The sequence below is a fragment of the Oncorhynchus mykiss genome, chromosome 12, assembly GCF_013265735.2.
Source record: "Oncorhynchus mykiss isolate Arlee chromosome 12, USDA_OmykA_1.1, whole genome shotgun sequence".
Lineage (NCBI taxonomy): Eukaryota > Metazoa > Chordata > Actinopteri > Salmoniformes > Salmonidae > Oncorhynchus > Oncorhynchus mykiss.
Genome location: NC_048576.1, coordinates 62037571 through 62058896, shown reverse-complemented (window position 1 = coordinate 62058896; position 21326 = coordinate 62037571). Strand labels below are relative to the sequence as shown.

At 44.2% G+C, this 21326-nt stretch overlaps 1 protein-coding gene across 3 annotated transcripts; it reads left to right on the top strand.

Moving 5' to 3' along the window:
• Positions 1 to 1957: 1957 nt before the first annotated feature.
• LOC110537928 (major vault protein) lies at positions 1958 to 20565 on the top strand. 3 transcript variants are annotated; one of them, XM_036938003.1, is made up of 17 exons: positions 1958 to 2109; positions 6094 to 6263; positions 8314 to 8509; positions 8827 to 8950; positions 9383 to 9514; positions 9679 to 9773; positions 10536 to 10772; positions 10963 to 11088; positions 11326 to 11526; positions 16307 to 16542; positions 16770 to 16967; positions 17117 to 17261; positions 17456 to 17667; positions 18555 to 18671; positions 19034 to 19160; positions 19346 to 19534; positions 19878 to 20565. In XM_036938003.1, the coding sequence occupies exons 1-17, from the start codon at positions 2107 to 2109 to the stop codon at positions 19998 to 20000; spliced, it is 2631 nt and encodes an 876-aa protein (XP_036793898.1). In that variant the 5' UTR covers positions 1958 to 2106; the 3' UTR covers positions 20001 to 20565. The 3 variants fall into 3 exon arrangements, with proteins under 3 accessions (XP_036793898.1, XP_036793896.1, XP_036793895.1); XM_036938001.1 differs by having other exon boundaries at positions 11323 to 11526; XM_036938000.1 differs by having other exon boundaries at positions 11320 to 11526.
• The last annotated feature ends 761 nt before the right edge of the window (positions 20566 to 21326 follow it).

Below are 21326 nucleotides of genomic sequence, written 5' to 3'. Positions count from 1 at the left end.
TGTAGACGTTGTAGAGGGTCTCGCTGCACCACCACACAGCAGAGATGAACGATGATGTAGACGTTGTAGAGGGTCTCGCTGCACCACCACACAGCAGAGATGAACGATGATGTAGACGTTGTAGAGGGTCTCGCTGCACCACCACACAGCAGAGATGAACGATGATGTAGACGTTGTAGAGGGTCTCGCTGCACCACCACACAGCAGAGATGAACGATGATGTAGACGTTGTAGAGGGTCTCGCTGCTCCGGTGGAGGAGGGTGGTCTCACTTGTAAATTACGTTGAGGGCCTTGATGCACCAGTGGCGCCCACACTGGAGGAGGACGTAAAGGGTCTGGCTGTAAAATTGCCACTCGTTGCCCGAGGCACAATAAATGGATCCAGAAAAGAAAGAATGTGGCAGAAGCGCCAAGGCTGCTGACCCTGAAGCTGCTGACCCAGACCTCTTCTCTTTCTCTGTCCTTCTCTCTCTGATGCCTGTCCCTGAGTCCTCTCCACTTCCTCCTACAGTCTTCTTCTACATAGACATGAACATGATAAGCCAAACCATCACCTAGCATTACTTTGGTTTTTAGATAGCCATCATGGACATGTCACCCGTGAGCTACAATTTTAATGAAGTCCTTTTATCCCTCTTTTATTCCTCTTTTTTCTCCTCTTATTTATTTTTTATTTTTATTTTTTTACCTCTATTTTTAAAACAAAACACCACGAATTCATGTCGGGAAAAGCAAAAAGGCGAAACTAACCGTTCTGATAAAAACCTTAGGGCATTCAGCCTCGGGTGATGCCATGCTGACCACACCCTTCTTCCTTGTTCCTGGCCTGCCCTGCCTCTTCCACTAATCCAATTGTTTCTTATGGACAGAAAAGAGCAGAGGCTCTGAGCTGTCCGATCAGGTCCGTTGTCTACTACCTACTGTACACATAGACACACAAATTATCAGGGGTACAGTAGTATCTACCATTTCTATTACTATTTATCTGACATACACACTCACACTCTTTCAAACATTATCATTTGGGCAAGTTATCAGGGGTAGTAACTAGCATAATTTATATGGCTATTTCTTTCACACACACACCTCATTGGCTAGGTTAGGATAACTAGTCACATCTAGCACAAGCTCACTACTAAACTGACCTGGCAATACTACTATCGTGGACACTTGTCTCCAAGCAGAATTTTTTTGTGTTTATGTCCCAGTAGCTGTCAGCAGTTGTGTCAAAAATACATCGTTTTGAGGATACTGCTTACATGATTCTCTCCTCCATGTGTCCAACCGTCTGCAAAAGATACCTGCATCAGTATAGTCGCTTAGCTGTGCATAATGTTATGCAGCATTGATGCAATGACGCAGTCGGTGTGTTCGGGACTGATGACGTGAAAGAAATCGAGTTATGGTAGCCTACCACAGGGTTATGCCGCGTTCATGTACCAGTCGGAACTTGGAAATTCGGATATTTCAGACTTGTTAACTGTCTGAAGTTATACACGTACCGCGTTCATCAGTCGGACATTTTTAAGTTTCCTAGTTCCGACTGGCACCTGAACGTAGCATTTATTATAAAAAATGTTTTAAAAACATTTGTCAGTACTGCGTCAATAGGCTCCTAGAGCAAAGTAACTAGATACTACAATGGTTTTCGTACTATCAAGCGTATCTAGTACATTTATGAATATCTACATAACAGCAGTCGTCCAGTAAATCACGTTACTTGTAATCGTTTTTCCGGGATTGCTTACGCATGGTTTCCACTAGATAGCCCTGCCTCAAAGTAAAAATGGTTTATATCGTAAATTATTTTGAAAGTAAGTGCTTTTTGGTCTTATTTTAAGGTTCGTCTTGTGCATGAGGTTGGCAGTGTGGTTAAGGTTAGGTTAAAAATCACATTTTAAAGAAGAGAAATTCTAGAAATAGGCGGGGTTTATGACTTTGTGTCTGTGGTAACTAGTGACGCCTCTTCTGCATAGCCTAGCCAGGCACGCCCACCCACTCAAAACACACATACGCGCAAATAAAGTTGTTAAAAAAAACAGACCATCTGGCTACAGACGTTTGCCAAGCTAGGAGAAGTGGAGAATCTCCTCAATTATTCAACAATGGTAAGAAACTCTCATAGCTACTCTAGATTAGTTAGTAGCCGTTCTGCCGTGTGGCGCACCGTATCTCAGTGTTAGAGGCGTCACTACAGACCCAGGTTCGAGCCTGGGCTATATCATAACCGGCCGTGATTGGGAGTCCCATTGGGTCGCGGGGTTAGGGTATGGCCGGGGTAGGCCGGCATTGTAAATTTGTTCTTAACTGACTTGCCTAGTTAGATAAATAAAGTGCATGCTCTAGTACTGGAAAAGGAAACTTCTACAACTTGTGTTTGTGAAACAGAATGCGCTTTCAGTTTAAAAAATAACATTTACATCTCAACTTGGTTAAGCTTTAAGCTTACATTTACATTCTGAACTTTTGGAATCTGTTCTCAAGACATTTCAAAAGTTGCTAATAAAACGCCTAGAACATAACTTCCAAATGAAAATGCGTCATACTTCCTTGGAGTTGACTGGTCACAGCATTGAAAGGGATACACAGTGTCCGGTTTCCCAAAAATATCTTATTAAGGCTATGTTCATCGATAAACTTAGCCTTAAGATGAATTTGAGGACGGAATAATGTACTGTTAAAGTATTAGAACTAGCCCTTACAATAATGCTTTGTGTGCTATTTCCTAATTCTGTAAGGGAAACACCTATATCACCTGGTACGGAACTAACCGCAAAACAGATGCACTTTACCCACTCAAATAAACTATCATGTCCATATCTCTTACACCACTGATTGTAAATGCTTTATCTATGGGGTTCCTCTCTCCCTCTAAGCAGCAGAGATTAACGTTATGCTCTTTGACTCATTCTGCAACATTTTATTTTCCACTGTGTTCAATGTAGGGCAAGCTATCTCTTCTACGGAAGTTGATATGTCAGGCTTAGATTTGACCCAAGTTGAAAAGGGGAGATTTTATTTTGTAGACACTTGCACACTTACATCTGCATTTCTGCCTCTAGAACACAGAGCATTATCAATGCAAAACAAGTTGCTGTGGAGACAACAAACTTCACATGCCAGATGAGTTTAAGACCAAAAGCATGACTGATCATTGCAATTTGAAATCAGGACCAAATTTATGCATCCACTGCTGTCTGAAAATATATGTGCACCCCCCCACACACACACACACAAATTAAAGCACTTGACATTTTGTTGTATACCATATGTGCTTTTGGTGTCATGGATGGGATTGTTTCTGTGAGATGGTGTGGGTGACGATGGTTACTGTCCCTTCACACCTAGTACAGTACACAGCGCGCACCTCATGAGCTCAATGTAGACGCTATAGTACATGAGCTATGTGTACTGTCTGTCCCTCTTGCTTGATAGTTCTTGAGTGGGTGGAGGCACTGTACAGTGAAATAGCAATAGTTTTGGGCGTGCCAGTTTGAAAGGTGTGTGTCTATATGACCGATTTGTCATGTGTTTGGCACAGATGTGTGTACCTGGTGGGAGTGTCCATAGTTTTGCCTCGTATAAAGAGACCCGTACTTACTTTTGTTCTGTCAAGCCCTATTACCTGGCCCATCCAGTTTGCTTCAGTTGCCCCAGTAGTGTTATCGTCAGGTGTATTTGCTCTCACAATTCAGGAGCGTTCCAACAAATGTATGATCATGACGGTTAAAGAACACTGTCCAATGGGAATCATTTTCTCTTGAGTTATAGCATACACTCTAGTATAAATAGTAATTCCCTAAACGCAGACAGTGGTGGAAAAAGTACCCAATTGTCACACTTGAGTAAAAATAAAGATACCTTCATAGACAGTTATTCAAGTAAAAGTGAAAATCACCCAGTAAAATACTACTTGAGTAAAAGTTTTAAAGTATTTGGTTTTAAATATACTTAAGTGTCAACAGTAAAGGTAATTGCTCAAATATACTTAAGTAAAAGTATAAATGATTTCAAATTCCATATTAAGCAAACCAGACTGCAGCATTTTATTATAATGTTAGGTTTTTGGACACCAGGGGCAGACTCCAACATCATTTACAAACAGAGTCCACCAGATCAGAGGCAGTAGGGATGACCAGGGATGTTCTCTTGATAAGTGTGTGAATTGGACAATTTTCCTGGCATGCTAAAGCATTCAGAAAGTGTCAGGGGAAAATGTATGATGTACAGTGCCTTGCGAAAGTATTCGGCCCCCTTGAACTTTGCGACCTTTTGCCACATTTCAGGCTTCAAACATAAAGATATAAAACTGTATTTTTTTGTGAAGAATCAACAAGTGGGACACAATCATGAAGTGGAATGACATTTATTGGATATTTCAAACTTTTTTAACAAATCAAAAACTGAAACATTGGGCGTGCAAAATTATTCAGCCCCTTTACTTTCAGTGCAGCAAACTCTCTCCAGAAGTTCAGTGAGGATCTCTGAATGATCCAATGTTGACCTAAATTACTAATGATGATAAATACAATCCACCTGTGTGTAATCAAGTCTCCGTATAAATGCACCTGCACTGTGATAGTCTCAGAGGTCCGTTAAAAGCGCAGAGAGCATCATGAAGAACAAGGAACACACCAGGCAGGTCCGAGATACTGTTGTGAATAAGTTTAAAGCCGGATTTGGATACAAAAAGATTTCCCAAGCTTTAAACATCCCAAGGAGCACTGTGCAAGCGATAATATTGAAATGGAAGGAGTATCAGACCACTGCAAATCTACCAAGACCTGGCCGTCCCTCTAAACTTTCAGCTCATACAAGGAGAAGACTGATCAGAGATGCAGCCAAGAGGCCCATGATCACTCTGGATGAACTGCAGAGATCTACAGCTGAGGTGGGAGACTCTGTCCATAGGACAACAATCAGTCGTATATTGCACAAATCTGGCCTTTATGGAAGAGTGGCAAGAAGAAAGCCATTTCTTAAAGATATCCATAAAAAGTGTTGTTTGAAGTTTGCCACAAGCCACCTGGGAGACACACCAAACATGTGGAAGAAGGTTCTCTGGTCAGATGAAACCAAAATGTAACTTTTTGGCAACAATGCAAAACGTTATGTTTGGCGTAAAAGCAACACAGCTGAACACACCATCCCCACTGTCAAACATTGTGGTGGCAGCATCATGGTTTGGGCCTGCTTTTCTTCAGCAGGGACATGGAAGATGGTTAAAATTGATGGGAAGATGGATGGAGCCAAATACAGGACCATTCTGGAAGAAAACCTGATGGAGTCTGCAAAAGACCTGAGACTGGGACAGAGATTTGTCTTCCAACAAGACAATGATCCAAAACATAAAGCAAAATCTACAATGGAATGGTTCATAAATAAACATATCCAGGTGTTAGAATGGCCAAGTCAAAGTCCAGACCTAAATCCAATCGAGAATCTGTGGAAAGAACTGAAAACTGCTGTTCACAAATGCTCTCCATCCAACCTCACTGAGCTCGAGCTGTTTTGCAAGGAGGAATGGGAAAAAATTTCGGTCTCTCGATGTGCAAAACTGATAGACATACCCCAAGCGACTTACAGCTGTAATCGCATCAAAAGGTGGCGCTACAAAGTATTAACTTAAGGGGGATGAATAATTTTGCACGCCCAATTTTTCAGTTTTTGATCTGTTAAAAAAGTTTGAAATATCCAATAAATGTCGTTCCACTTCATGATTGTGTCCCACTTGTTGTTGATTCTTCACAAAAAAATACAGTTTTATATCTTTATGTTTGAAGCCTGAAATGTGGCAAAAGGTCGCAAAGTTCAAGGGGGCCGAATACTTTCGCAAGGCACTGTAAGAAGTACATTATTTTCTTTAGGAATGTAGTGAAGTAAAAGTCTTGTAAAAATGGCTACTTCAAGGGGCCTGTTCTGGAGGACATAACATTACAGAACCTTTCAGATAATCATATATCTGTTCTATAATCTATATCTTGTCTATCTGTCAGAATAGGAAATTGTGTCAGCTCTATTTCATTATATTGTGGTACGTTTCACATCACTGAATAGACCCCTGTTAACTCTTTCCACCCCGGCCGTTCCAGATGACATCCAAGAATGGCGGGAGCAGAGGCGGTGTGGAATTTGTGGGGCATGCGGATGTGTCAATCATTCGTATTCCGCCCCACCACTACATCCATGTCCTTGACCAAAACACCAATATCGCCCGTGTGGAGATAGGACCACTCACCTACATCAGACAGAACAATGAGAAGTGAGGAAGTGTGTGTGTGTGTGTTTATCTGATAAGGTCTGCATGTAGTTTCCTAATTACTAGTGCGATTGTTTGTTTTCAGTTTCTTCTAAGCCTCCTGATGCCAAACAAGCCATTTCTCTCTGTGGTTACAGCATCACACACTATTTGACAGCACACATTTCGAAAGTTACCAACTATCAAGTTTGTAATGGCACGTTTTAGGTGTTTCTTTACAGGTTTAGGTTAGTCAACATATGCCTTGTACAAACACGTTTACACTCAGTTCTGGACGACTGTGTGATCACACTCTCCGTAGCCGATGAAAGACCTTTAAACAGGTCAACATTCACAAGGCCGCTGGGCCAGACGGATTACCAGGACGTGTAGTCCGAGCAGGTTGTTGACCAACTGGAAAATGTCTTCACTGACATTTTCAACCTGTCCCTGATTGAGTCTGTAATACCAACATGCTTCAAGCAGACCACCATAGTCCCTGTGCCCAAGAACACTAAGGTAACCTGCCAAAATGACTACCAACCCGTAGTACTCACGTCTGTAGTCATGAAGTGCTGGTCATGGCTCACATCAACACAATTATCCCAGAAACCCTAGACCCACTCAAATTTGCATACCGCCCCAACAGATCCAGAGATGATGCAATCTTTATTGCACTCCACACTGCCCTTTCACACTTGGACAAAAGGAACACCTACGTAAGAATGCTATTCATTGACTACAGCTCAGCGTTCAACACCATAGTGCCCTCAAAGCTCATCACTAAGCTAATGATCCTGGGACTAAACACCTCCCTCTGTAACTGGATCCTGTACTTCCTGACATGCTGCTTAAGGGTAGGTAACAACACATCTGCCATGCTGATCCTCAACATGGGGGCCCCTCAGGGGTACATGCTCAGTCCCCTCCTTTACTCCCTGTTCACTCATGACTGCATGGCCAGGCACGACTCCAACACCATCATTAAGTTTGCTGATGACACAACAGTGGTAGGCCTGATCACCGACAACGATGAGACAGAGACCTGGCCATGTAGTGCCAGGATAACAACCTCTCCCTTCATGTGATCAAGACAAAGGAGATGATTGTGGACTACAGGAAAAGGAGGGCCGAACACGCCCCCATTCTCATTGATGGGGCTGTAGTGGAGCAGGTTGAGAGCTTCAAGTTCCTTGGTGTCCACATCACCAACAAACTATCATGGTCCAAACACACCAAGACAGTCATGAAGAGGGCACAACAAAGCCTATTCGCCCTTAGGAGACTGAAAAGATTTGGCATGGGTTTTCAGATCCCTAAGTTCTACAGCTGCACCATCAAGAGCATCCTGACTGATTGCATCACTACCTGGTATAGCAACTGCTTGGCCTCCGACCGCAAGGCACTACAGAGGACAGTGCGTACCACCCAGTACATCACTGGGGCCAAGCTTCCTGCCATCCAGGACCTCTATACCAGGCGGTGTCAGAGGAAGGCCCTAAAAATTGTCAGACTCCAGCCACCCTAGCCATAGACTGTTCTCTCTGCTACCACACGGCAAGCGGTACCGGAGTGCCAAGTCTAGGTCCAAGAGGCTTCTAGACAGCTTTTACTCCCCCCCCCCCCCCCCCCCGGTATAGAGGTCCTGGATGACTCCTCAACAGCCAATCAAATGGCTTCCCAGACTATTTGCACCCCCCCCCCTTTTCTGCTGCTTGCTACTCTGTTTATTATCTATGCGTAGTCACTTTAACTATACATTCATGTGCATATTACCTCAATACCGGTGCCCCCGCACATTGACTCTGTACCGGTACCCCTGTATATAGCCTCGCTACTGTTATTTTACTGCTGCCCTTTAATTATTAGTTATTTGTAATTTTTTTACTTATCTATTTTTTTACTTAACACCTATTTTTCTTTAAAACATTGTTGGTTAAGGGCTGTAAGTAAGCATTTCACTGTAAGGTACCTGTTATATTCGGGCTCATGTAACAAATACAATTTGATGTACAGAATCGGTGTAGATTAGTGTGTCAGTCACTAGGTGACTGTATCGTCCCCTCCTTCCCAGAGTGCTGTTCTCCCCCGCGCGAATGACCATGGTCCCTCCTCGCCACTACTGCGTGGTGCTCAACCCCGTCGCTCGCGACGACAACGGACAGGTGCTCTTCGACCAATCGGGACAGGCCAAGCTTCGCCATGCTGACCTGGAGATCCGGCTCACCCAGGACCCTTTCCCCCTCTACCCCGGAGAGGAGATCCAGCAGGTACTGTCTGTCTGTTAGACGTCAGCGCTAAAGCCTAGGTGTTAGCAGTGCAGGGTGCTAATGCAAGTCTTCAGGTGTCCGAGCAGAGGTTACTCAGCACACAAGTGTGGTTCACTGAAACCCCTCCATTATGATCCCATTGAGCTAAAGCGTAGGCATTCACTTGGATAGATAATATAACTGTCTGGGACCTGGGTGCTAGCCCCGTTCTCCTGCATGCCACAACTGTGTTAGCCTGCAGAGTTAAAGCATAGGCATTAGAAGTTTGGAGAGTTAAAGCAATTATGTTTTTTTCCTCTATCCCCACCCACTCCCAGAACATGACAGCACTGCAGATCGTCTACCCAGACACTGCTCTGCGCCTGCAGGCTTTGCTGGACTTTGAGGACGCGGGAGGAGAGAAGAGGGTTGCCGGAGATGAGTGGCTGTTTGAAGGGCCAGGTGAGTTCTCTGGGTTCAACTCCTAACACATCCATTACAACTTTCCTTGGGTCCTTACAGTGGTCATATTGACATTGATCAATGCATATATTTTTTGGACCAAATCAGAGCATTGTTTTAACGAGATAGCTAGTGCTCTTTCAATTTGTTTCTAATTTAACTTGGTGAAGTCAAATCCAATTTGATTCATCACGTGCACAGTTTACAGCAGGTGTAAAAGGTGCAGTGAAATACATTATTGAGAGCTCTCAACAGTGCAGTACAATACCAATATAATCAAAGTCCAAAAAAACAAGTAGTAGAAGAAAGTAGTATGCAAGAAACATAGTATATTCCAAACGGTATGTAGTACCCGATTCTAAACACAGCCTGGTTGCCTAATAATGCTTCTTTAACCCCTGACCCCTAACCTCTGCCCACCCCCAACCATAGGGACGTACATCCCCAGAAAGGAGGTGGCGGTGCTGGAAACCATCAAGGCCACGGTGATCAGAGAGAACCAGGCCATCCGCCTCCGAGCGCGCAAGGAGGGCGTGGACAGGGGCGGAGTCCGCAGGGTCACTGGTGAGACACATATATACTGTATTTAATATTTTTTTTATTGTATATATAATGTATGTACACAAGTAGCAGATGTATCGCTATCATACACAGACGTGCGCACACACCTACCTAGCTGAGTGATTCCGTGTGTGTGTGTGTGTGTGTGTGTGTGTGTGTGTGTCCAGGTGAGGAGTGGCAGGTGAGAAAGGTGGGGGCGTATCTACCAGGGGCTCATGAGGAGGTCCTCGACATCGTCAACGCTTTCATCCTCACTGACAAGGTAACACCTCTCTCGCCCTCACTTTATCTAGAACCCCCCCCCCCTCCCTCCTTCTCTCTTCCACTTTACCTATCACTTACTCCCTCGCTTCTCTCTCCCTCTATCCTTCTCTCCCTCTCTTTGACCTATCGCTCACCTTCCTTCTCTCTCCTATCTCTCTTGTATTAATGCCAAAATGTGGGGCTCAAAATGGGTGGGGCAGCCCTGAATGACGGGTCGTCACTGGGCATGCAATAATGTAGCCTAAATCAAGAGTGGGCCTATTATTTTTGCTTGCGTATATAGCCAACTCCAAAAACCCAGAGGAGGTTGTGAACTATGAATATGACACTCGCGTGCTTTTGAAAATAGGATTGGTATTATTTTCTATCTGTATCATGATGATCAGATCCTACGGCTGCTCCCTAATGAGGGGGAGTGAATGTTAGGAAAGGGCTGAAATGTGGATAAAAAAATGATTGTTTAAAAATATTATTATTATTTTTTTTTTATATATAACAGCGGTTCCACACATCCCCGTGAGAAAAATGTTATTTGCATTTTATTCTGTTATATTCTTACTATAAAATATGTCTGACTGGATAGGTGGGTCTGTTTTTAATAAACAAAACAACGGACTATTGATTTGAATGGCGCAGCCATGGCTGCCTAATTAAACTCAATATGCTCTTCTATTCTTTTGAAAATACATTTTATTAGTCTTATGATGTTTCGTAGGACCTGCCTAAATGAGTTGATGTTTTTTTTCCCCCCCACTCTCAGAAAGCACTGCACGTGCGAGCAACGCGGCCATTCCGTGACGCCGGGGGGCGGGACCGGCGCACTGGGGAAGAGTGGCTCGTTACCATGGCGGAGCGGGAGGCACACATCCCGTCTGTTGCCGAGGAAGTGGTGGGAGTGGTCAACGTGACCACGCTGAGCAGCCGTCAGTACTGTGTGATCCTGGACCCGGTGGGACCAGACGGTAAACCACAGCTGGGTCAGAAGAGGGTGGTCAAGGTGAGACTGAACGAGAGCTCCGTCTTTCACGCCTTTTGTGTGGTCACTTGTTTGTGTTTTACACACTTTTTGAGGAAGTTCAGTGACTTCTGTTTTGTTCATTAATTCGCCTTTGTAGCTTTTAGTCACTTCCCCAATGAGCTTTCATTTAACACTGCTCTCTCTCTCTCTCCTCTCCTCCTCCTCCCAGGGGGAGCGTTCGTTCTTCCTGCAGCCAGGGGAGCACTTAGAGGAGGGCATCCAGGATGTTTACATTCTCTCTGAGGAGGAGGGCCTGGTGCTGAGGGCCGTAGAGGCCTTCAACGATACGCAGGAGGTGAGGGAAGGCTGGAAGGGTGGAACAATTGAAATGCAGATGGGAGGGGACACAAATGCACCTTGGTCAAATACAACGACGGTCCTAAACAGGACTGTTTGGTTTGGCTGGTACACAATCCATTCAATGTACATTTGGTGCTTTCACACTGTCTCACTCTTTCTCTCTCACTTTCCCTCCCTCTCCTCATCTCTCTTTCCCTCCTCTCTCTCTTCCTCTCCTCTCTGATAGCAGGAGGAAGAGGAGGATGAGGGGGAGGAGGAGAGGGCCAAGCTCTCCCGGAGGGGTGGAGTCCAACGTCGCCCCGGTGACCGCTGGATGCTACGCGGACCAATCGAGTACGTCCCCCCGGCTGCCGTGGAGGTGATGCTACGGCGACAGGCGATCCCATTGGACGAGAACGAAGGGATCTATGTCCGAGACATCAAAACAGGAAAGGTGAGTTTTTACCCAGCGGAATGTCTGAAGACAGGGGCTACGTCCCAAATGGCAACTTGACCGTTAAGTTTAGGCAATCATTTTGGGATAGGGTTAACCTGAACATGACAGTACATTTTTTTCACATGAATTCCGACTGGGTCAGGAAAGGGTTAAGGTTTGAGATGTGCCTAGCACTGGGATTGAACCGACCATCTTCAGAGCTGTTGCTCACAGTTGAACTAGATGGTAATAGGCGCTCACATTGCCCCTAGTGGACAGTATCCCTCCATGTCTTGTGGAACAGGGGCCTCATTTATGTGTACGTACAAAATACACCCCGACATGTGCGTGCTCCAATTTTCACGCAAAAGTTGGCATTTTTTATATTTCAACAATCTTGACGTGAGAATGTGCTCACCTCCCTGCAAACTTTAGACCAAGAGTATGCACATCTGCTAGTGGTTGAAATATTGTATTGCAAGTAGGCTATTTTGTGCAAATGAGGGATATGATGAAAATTAAAAGCAGGAAAGAACAAACAAGAATTCAGCCATTTGCCATTACTGAGAAGAGCAAAAATAATTTTGAATTATAAAAAAAAAAATCTAAAATAATACCTAGATATTATTTTATTTTATCTTCACAACCATTGCAGAATAAATTACTCATCTTTTCTGGCTGTGCTGAGTTCATATTCCCGTCGTAGCCATACAACCAATTACCATGTGAATCTCTCACTTAATTGGACCTAGTAGCCAGGCGTAGACACTGTTTCAGAATGTGCGGGCAGTCCATGTTTCGGTTGGGGAAAAGTCGACGCAAAACATTGTTGAATTCAAACGTTCTGCTGGCAGGTCCACAACCATTTTGACACCGTCCTTTGCGGTGTCAAAAGGTTGAATGGAGGGCGTTTTCCAGGCTGAGTTTTAATGCTTGTTCACGCACGCAGAGTTTTACAACCGGTCTGATTTTATAACGAGAAACATGCATATTTATAGTATGGTGTACGCCAAGTACAACATTTTTGTATGTGCGCTGAATAAAAAAAAATATATATATATATATACTTTTTTTTTAAATGTATTTTTTACATTTTATTTTCAGAAATGGCACACGCAATGTTGTGACATTTTATGCAACGATTATAAATGAGGCCCCTGGACAAACGTCTAAAACTGCAGTGGATCTGGTGTGACCTGGCTGATTCTCTATAGTGCTTGGGCACCTGACTGTCAAACACTTTTTGCTTTCTTTAAAAAAAAAAATTACAAATTTCCTGCAATTCCACATTGTTTCTTCAAAAGGGGAATCCATATGAACAGAATACAACTATTTATTAGGTTCTGCCACAAGAAATGATATTGAACTCGAGTACTCAAATTATTTGAATGTATTTTTAAACACAAGGCCAGAAAACAAAACGTGTGCATATACAGTGCCTTGCGAAAGTATTCGGCCCCCTTGAACTTTGACCTTTTGCCACATTTCAGGCTTCAAACATAAAGATATAAAACTGTATTTTTTTGTGAAGAATCAACAACAAGTGGGACACAATCATGAAGTGGAACGACATTTATTGGATATTTCAAACTTTTTTAACAAATCAAAAACTGAAAAATTGGGCGTGCAAAATTATTCAGCCCCTTTACTTTCAGTGCAGCAAACTCTCTCCAGAAGTTCAGTGAGGATCTCTGAATGCTCCAATGTTGACCTAAATGACTAATGATGAAAAATACAATCCACCTGTGTGTAATCAAGTCTCCGTATAAATGCACCTGCACTGTGATAGTCTCAGAGGTCCGTTAAAAGCACAGCGAGCATCATGAAGAACAAGGAACACACCAGGCAGGTCCGAGATACTGTTGTGAATAAGTTTAAAGCCGGATTTGGATACAAAAAGATTTCCCAAGCTTTAAACATCCCAAGGAGCACTGTGCAAGCGATAATATTGAAATGGAAGGAGTATCAGACCACTGCAAATCTACCAAGACCTGGCCGTCCCTCTAAACTTTCAGCTCATACAAGGAGAAGACTGATCAGAGATGCAGCCAAGAGGCCCATGATCACTCTGGATGAACTGCAGAGATCTACAGCTGAGGTGGGAGACTCTGTCCATAGGACAACAATCAGTCGTATATTGCACAAATCTGGCCTTTATGGAAGAGTGGCAAGAAGAAAGCCCTTTCTTAAAGATATCCATAAAAAGTGTCGTTTAAAGTTTGCCACGAGCCACCTGGGAGACACACCAAACATGTGGAAGAAGGTGCTCTGGTCAGATGAAACCAAAATTGAACTTTTTGGCAACAATGCAAAACGTTATGTTTGGCGTAAAAGCAACACAGCTCATCACCCTGAACACACCATCTCCACTGTCAAACATGGTGGTGGCAGCATCATGGTTTGGGCCTGCTTTTGTTCAGCAGGGACAGGGAAGATGGTTAAAATTGATGGGAAGATGGATGGAGCCAAATACAGGACCATTCTGGAAGAGAACCTGATGGAGTCTGCAAAAGACCTGAGACTGGGACGGAGATTTGTCTTCCAACAAGACAATGATCCAAAACATAAAGCAAAATCTACAATGGAATGGTTCCAAAATAAACATATCCAGGTGTTAGAATGGCCAAGTCAAAGTCCAGACCTGAATCCAATCGAGAATCTGTGGAAAGAACTGAAAACTGCTGTTCACAAATGCTCTCCAATCAACCTCACTGAGCTCGAGCTGTTTTGCAAGGAGGAATGGGATAACATTTTGGTCTCTCGATGTGCAAAACTGATAGAGACATCCCCAAGCGACTTACAGCTGTAATCGCAGCAAAAGGTGGCGCTACAAAGTATTAACTTAAGGGGGCTGAATAATTCTGCACGCCCAATTTTTCAGTTTTTGATTTGTTAAAAAAGTTTGAAATATCCAATAAATGTCGTTCCACTTCATGATTGTGTCCCACTTGTTGTTGATTCTTCACAAAAAAATACAGTTTTATATATTTATGTTTGAAGCCTGAAATGTGGCAAAAGGTCGCAAAGTTCAAGGGGGCCGAATACTTTCGCAAGGCACTGTATCTATATGCCAACAGTGTGCAACAATGGCTAATTTATCATAAAATTACAGATAACCAATCCTAATGGCTAAATTGCCCCATATACAGTATATTCAGTCAATTAAAAACTGCCATTAAGATTAATTTATTGAAACCGTAATATCAACTGGTTATATTGTGGAACACAGTCTTCAAAAGGCAGTAGTCTCAGCAGTTGAGCTTGCTTGTAGAAGACTGAGGCTGTTCAATGGCATAGCCTTGTTTTTGTTCATTTAGCAGACAAGATGTTCTTATTTCCAGAGCCTTTATCACAGTCCTATTAGCACCTATTTTATAGTAATTTAACAGAATAAAATAGAACAACGCTACAGCATACAATGTCATTCTAGATGATTCTGGGCTTCCAACTTTGTGGCCACAGTTTGGGGAAGGCCCTTTCCTGTTTCAGCATGACAATGCCCCTTGCACAAAGCGAGGTCCATACGTAAATGGTTTGTCGAGATCGGTGTGGAAGAACTTGACTCACCTCAAATCCATCGAACAACCTTTGGGATAAATAGGAACGCCGACTGCGAGCCAGGCCTTGTCGCCCAACATCAGTGCCTGACCTCACTAATGCTCTTGTGGCTGAATTGAAGCAAGTCCCCGCAGCAATGTTTCAACATCTAGTGGAAAGCCTTCCCAGAAGAGTGGAGGCTGTTATGGCAGCAAAAGGGGGACCAACTCCATATTAATGCCCATGATTTGGCAATGAGATGTTAAAACTAGCAGGTGTCCAGATTTTTGGTAATGTAGTGTATTTGATGCAATGAGGGTAGAAATTGTTTTTATTTGGACGATTATTACTTATAAAGCAAAGCAGAACTGTTTCATTGAGCTACAAATATTCTGTGATTTTTGTATTTTGCGCGTACAGACAGCGCGGCCACATTATAACCGCGAAGCAGCTGCGGTCCCATATGGGGCTCGGTCAGGACTGTTACTTTTTTAACTGAATGAAAACAACATTTTTAACTGATTTTAATGTTGGGAAAATATATGGTGCAAATGCAGAATGGTGTTAAATGCCTCTAAACAGCTTGGGGATAAATTATTTCAGATTTAATCATGTAATACTAGGCTTACTGATTTATTTCTCATTATCTTCTTGCAAACTGCTCGGTTTTCTGAAAAGGTGCAATCTTTTTTTGGCTGATGGAAGGTTACTTTGAGTCAGTGGGAAGCATCTCAATTGCATGCTCCTTGCGTCCTCTCTCTCCTTCTCAAAACCCATTGGATTACAAAACCAAAAGTCAAAGATGCAAATATGAAACTTAACAGGAAGTGTAGAAATAGCACACAGAACAGATCTACCTCTTCTTAGACTTGCTTTCAGTGAGAATGACCGATCCATCTATAACTCCCACTTTGGTCGGGTTGCCTAAAAAGTTACATATTGCAGCTTTAATTATTATATAAAACAGACATGTATTTTAATATAGACTAGCGAAAAAACATTGAAAAGGACATGGATACTTTTTCTGGTAAAAAAGTGGGATTGCACCTGCTCCATTGCTCAGGCGTCAATGATATAGTGCACGATTTACCAGGGCCCACAGGATTCTGGTCAAAAGTAGTGTACCATGTACTGTAGGGGGGACATTTAGGACATACACTAAAACACCTGATTCAAATGATCCAGGGAATCCATTCACCTGTTATTTAACAACCTTAAATCCCCCCCCCCCCCCCCCCCCCCATTGGCTGCCTGGCTCTAGGTCCGTGCTGTGATTGGCCACACTTACATGCTGACGCAGGACGAGGAGCTGTGGGCGAAGAATCTGCCTCAGAATGTTGAGACCCTCCTGACCTCCACAAAGGATCCCCTGGCTGACCGCTCAGACCGCAGAAAGGAAGTGGAGATGACGGCCCGGGACAAGACTGAGGTGGTGTCCTACAGGGTTCCCCACAACGCTGCCGTGCAGGTCTACGACTACAGGGAGAAGAAGGCCAGGTAAACATGGCTGACAGGCAGACGGACGTGGAGGGACAATGACACTGGCCCTGTCCAGAAACAACCCATAAAACTAGCCTACATTCCAAATGGCACCCTATTCCCTATATAGTGCACTACTTTTAACCAGAGCACCCCTAGTGTTAACTTTTCCCTTTCGCCCTCCCTCTCTCTTCCCATCCCCTCTCCTCTCTTTCCCTCTCTCCTCCCTCCCTCCCCTCTCTCAGGGTGGTGTTTGGGCCAGAGATGGTAATGTTGGGTCCTGATGAGCAGTTCACCGTGCTTTCCCTGTCGGGGGACAAGCCCAAGAGGACCAATGTCATCAAGGCCGTGTGTCTGCTGCTGGGGCCGGACTTCTTCACTGACATCATCACCATAGAGACGGCCGACCACGCACGCCTGCAGCTGCAGCTCAGCTACAACTGGTAGTGTTTGTGGGGGGGGGGCGGGCGTATGTGTGTGCTTGAGAATTCTCTGCGATTTGGTCTGTCTCTCTGTGTCCCTAGTCTAGTCTGTAGGCCAGCTGATGCATTTAATCACTCACTCACTCACTCACTTACTCACTCACTCACAGGCACTTTGACCTGAAGTCTCCCGCGGACCCGTCCCAGGCTGCGGCTCTGTTCTCTGTACCAGACTTTGTGGGGGATGCCTGTAAAGCCATCGCCTCCCGCGTCAGAGGAGCCGTCGCCTCCGTGCAGTTTGACGACTTTCACAAGGTCCGTCCACACACCTCAGTCATCTAAATCTGCACTGTTCTTCCTTTTCAACACACTTTTTAAATTCTACATGGCCTCCAGCCCTGAGCGGTTGTAGTTTAGGTAGGCCTATGGAAACCGTAAGCCAATTGATTCAAAGACAACAATAACACCCCCACGCTTTAACCTCTTCTTTAACCACCTCCACTCTACAGAACTCCAACCGGATCATCTGCTCCTCTGTGTTTGGCTTTGATGACAAGCTGGCAGTGCGTCCCAGCCTGCGCTTCCACCAGAACAGTCTGGTCATCAGCAGTGTGGACATCCAGTCAGTGGAGCCGGTGGACCAGAGGACCAGAGACTCCCTGCAGAAGAGTGTCCAGCTGGCCATCGAGATCACCACCAACTCCCAGGAGGCTGCCGCACGGTAGGATACAAGATGCGCGTGCACACACGGCGGCGGGGGGGGGGGGGGGGGATTTCCCCCTCTGAAGCCATCGAAGTTCAAGGCCGAACATGGTACTGCAGGAATTGTTAGCATAAAATAGGATCCCCCCCCATTATAGTGAATGGAAAAATGTCTATCTTCGTATACAAAATTTGAAGACAATCATGACTTCTAATACACTAGATATATTTACTTGAACCGATTTATTTTAAAATCTCATTACAGAAGTTATAAGAATAATTTGTTTGCTAATGGCAGCCTACAGTACACCTGTCTGCCTTCAACTTTAGTTATTTAATGGGGCGGCAGGGTAGCCTAGTGGTTAGAGAGTTGGACTAGGAACCGGAAGGTTGCAAGTTCAAACCCCCGAGCTGACAAGATCTGTTGTTCTGCCCCTGAACAGGCAACTCCCTAGGCCGTCATTGAAAATAAGAATTTGTTCTTAACTGCCTGGTTAAATAAAGGTTAAAAATGGTTAAAAACTCCACTTCTTGGAGTAGCTCAAGCTGCACATGTTATGTCTCCATGAGACACCACCCTAAGACTTCATTTGGCTTCAATGCGCCTTCACATGGCTCGTGATCGATGGCTTTGTCCATATGTCATTGACAAACACGCATGTGCGCACACACTTACAGGAGCAATTCAGGTTAAGTGCCTTGCTTATTGACTGATTGACTGACATTGACTGATTTTTCACCTAGTACGGCTAAGGGATTCAAACTAGTGACCTTTTTGATTACTGGCCAACCCTCTCAGTTGCTAGGCTACCTGCCACCAGACAGACACACAGAGTTCATCTTCAGATTGGGTTGTTTTTGCCAATTGGGTAAGCGTTAACTTCTCTCTCCCCTCCCTCCCTACAGCCATGAGGCAGAGCGTCTCGAGCAGGAGGCACGTGGTCGTCTGGAGAGGCAGAGGATCACAGACCAGGCGGAGGCAGAGAAGACCAGGAAAGAGCTGTTGGAGCTGGAGGCCCTCAGGTGACCATTAATGCTCTGCCGCTAACACTAACGAATGTTAGCATCGCTTATGGGAAATGTAATGGTAGGGGGATAGCATTAGCATAACGCTAACACATGTTAGCATCATTGATGGGAAATTGTTATGGCAAGAGACTAGAATTAGCATGGCTAGAGTTAGCATCATGCTGTTCTTAGTAGTGTGACTGAAGTTGTATCGAGTAAGATTTTAGATCAGAGATCCTAACATAATGCTATTGTGAGTTGTGTGAATGCGGAGGTTAGATATGTGGCGCTGGGGTGAAGAAGTTTCCCCAAGGTACAGCACTAGGATCAGTGTTTCCAACCTTAACCATCTAACAGTGTGTCCTTGTGTTTTGCAGTGCGGCGGTGGAGAGTACAGGGGCAGCCAAGGCAGAGGCCCAGGCCAGAGCAGAGGCAGCCTGTATCCAGGGAGAGGCAGCAGTCAACGAGGCTAAACTGAAGGCTGAGGCCCAGAGGATTGAGGCTGTATGTATCCTCTTGCTGTGTGTTCTACATGGTTTAATTCTGAAACAACCAGTAGTTCACCTGTAATTGCTGACCTGTGTGTGTGGGTCTGTTTTGTTTGATGAATGTTTGAAGGTGTTCTACATTGTGTAATTCTGAAAGGTTCACATACTATGTGTAGCTGACCTGTAATTGTGTGTGTGCAGGAGGGCGAGCTGAACCGTCTGTCCAAGGCGAGGGAGCAAGAGCTAAACTATAAGTCAGAGATGGATCGTTTGGAAGTGGAGAAACAGCAGAAGCTGGCTGAGATAGAGAGCAACCGCTTTAAACAGCTGGTGGACAGTATCGGCGCCGACACCCTGCAGGAGATGGCCAGAGCCGGCCCCGAGCTACAGGTACATAACTCCTGTAACACTGTCATATTTGTGCTACACAATACATTTTGTCTGAATAAAAATGGCACCTGGAGAATCCTTAAGCTCTTGCTCGGGTCAGAATCGTTCTGTAGCGTTTGACTTTACGTTTCACAGAGCAGGTCTGTCTTTCTCCCACCCAATCTCAATTTAAATAAATTAGCTATCTTAGCGTGACAAAACATTATCAGGATTTATAAGATACCGTTTAAGATATTGGAACTGGAACACTGGATCTCCTTCAATTAGTTGTAACGGAAAGGAACAATTATCATATTTGATATATAATCTCTCTCGCTTTCTGTCCTTCCCTCCCCTCCCCTAGGTCAAGCTGCTCCAGTCTCTGGGTTTGAAGTCCACCCTGATCACAGACGGCTCTTCTCCCATCAACCTCTTCAGCACGGCCAACGGCCTTCTGGGAGCTTTATCTCAGAGCCCGGGCCAATGAGATGAGGAAGAGAATAGGAAAAGGAGGAGAATGTCGACAAGAAGAGAATTTCCAGTCTGAAAGCATCCCCTACAGATGTGGGATTTCTGGTTGTTTATCCATTATGTCTGATGTAGTAACTGACCATTTAAGGAGATGACATGGGCGACTGTACTGTGGTGATTATTCTGACGTGTGTGTGTGTGTGTGTGTGTACACAGCTGTGTGTCTGACTAAAGACGCCCAAGTGAACATTCCCTTGGTTTACATGCCTTTTTTTTTACTCATCTGTTTGGTGCCGTCGATGCCATAATAAGTGCTGTCCAACTCCATGTGTTGCATATCTCCACTAACCGGAATGCTTGAGTGTAAAGGAATCTTTCCTTGTTTGAGGTTTATGCAAATATCTTTCATTCATTTCTTGGTCCATTTATCAAAGAAATTAAAGCATGAACTTTCCCCAAAACATTGAGTGCCAATTCTTCCGTTTGTATCCATGTTCTTTCTGTACACACATCACACACTGGATAATGTGTTTATGTGTTCAGCTTATTCCGTAGTAACTAATAAAAACAACATTAAGCCACATGCTCTGGCCTGATTGATCTATTACAGAGCTCAAATTGTACCATATCATTAATTGAAATGACCGTTGTACAACAATACAAATCTTACTGATTGCACCTTTAATCAATGATTTGATACTGATTACGTTTTTATTAGAAGACTACTGGAGATTTTAGCACCGATTTATTTTTCTCCCTCATTTTGATAGCCTATTTTCGACAATCCCAATGCATATGTGACCATGTAATATACGTAGAACAAAATGGGGTTTAGTTGAAGGTAACGTTAACTGGTAACGTGATCAACTATTCTGTTTGTCCAAAGAGCAAACAGACCCAGTATAACTTGGCCTACACTTCTGTCCACAGGACGTCGCTAGCATACAACACTAAAGTATCCCTCATGGCTCGGCCTGGCTGGTACTGAAAATCTCCACTTCAGGTGCGATGAGCAAAGTTGGGCCAGACATGACCAAATAATAGCCAAGCATGCACTGTATTTTCAATTGCTGGTGAATACTGTTAACAATATTGATCACATGATTATAGGAATAAATATAGGCTAACATAAGTCGGTCAGTGCACCAGCGACAAAGGAACGCTTGAGGGGGTATGACTAACTAAACTGGTATGTGGACGGCGCAAGTGGCGCGTTGGTATCCTATTTGCCCCATCAGCGAAATAGAGCCTGAGAGAAAAAAAATTAAGGAAAGCAGGGCGAGAGAGATAAGCGAGCGAAAGCATGTGCTGCGTCGATTTCTCCCTCTCTCCCCTCCTTTCT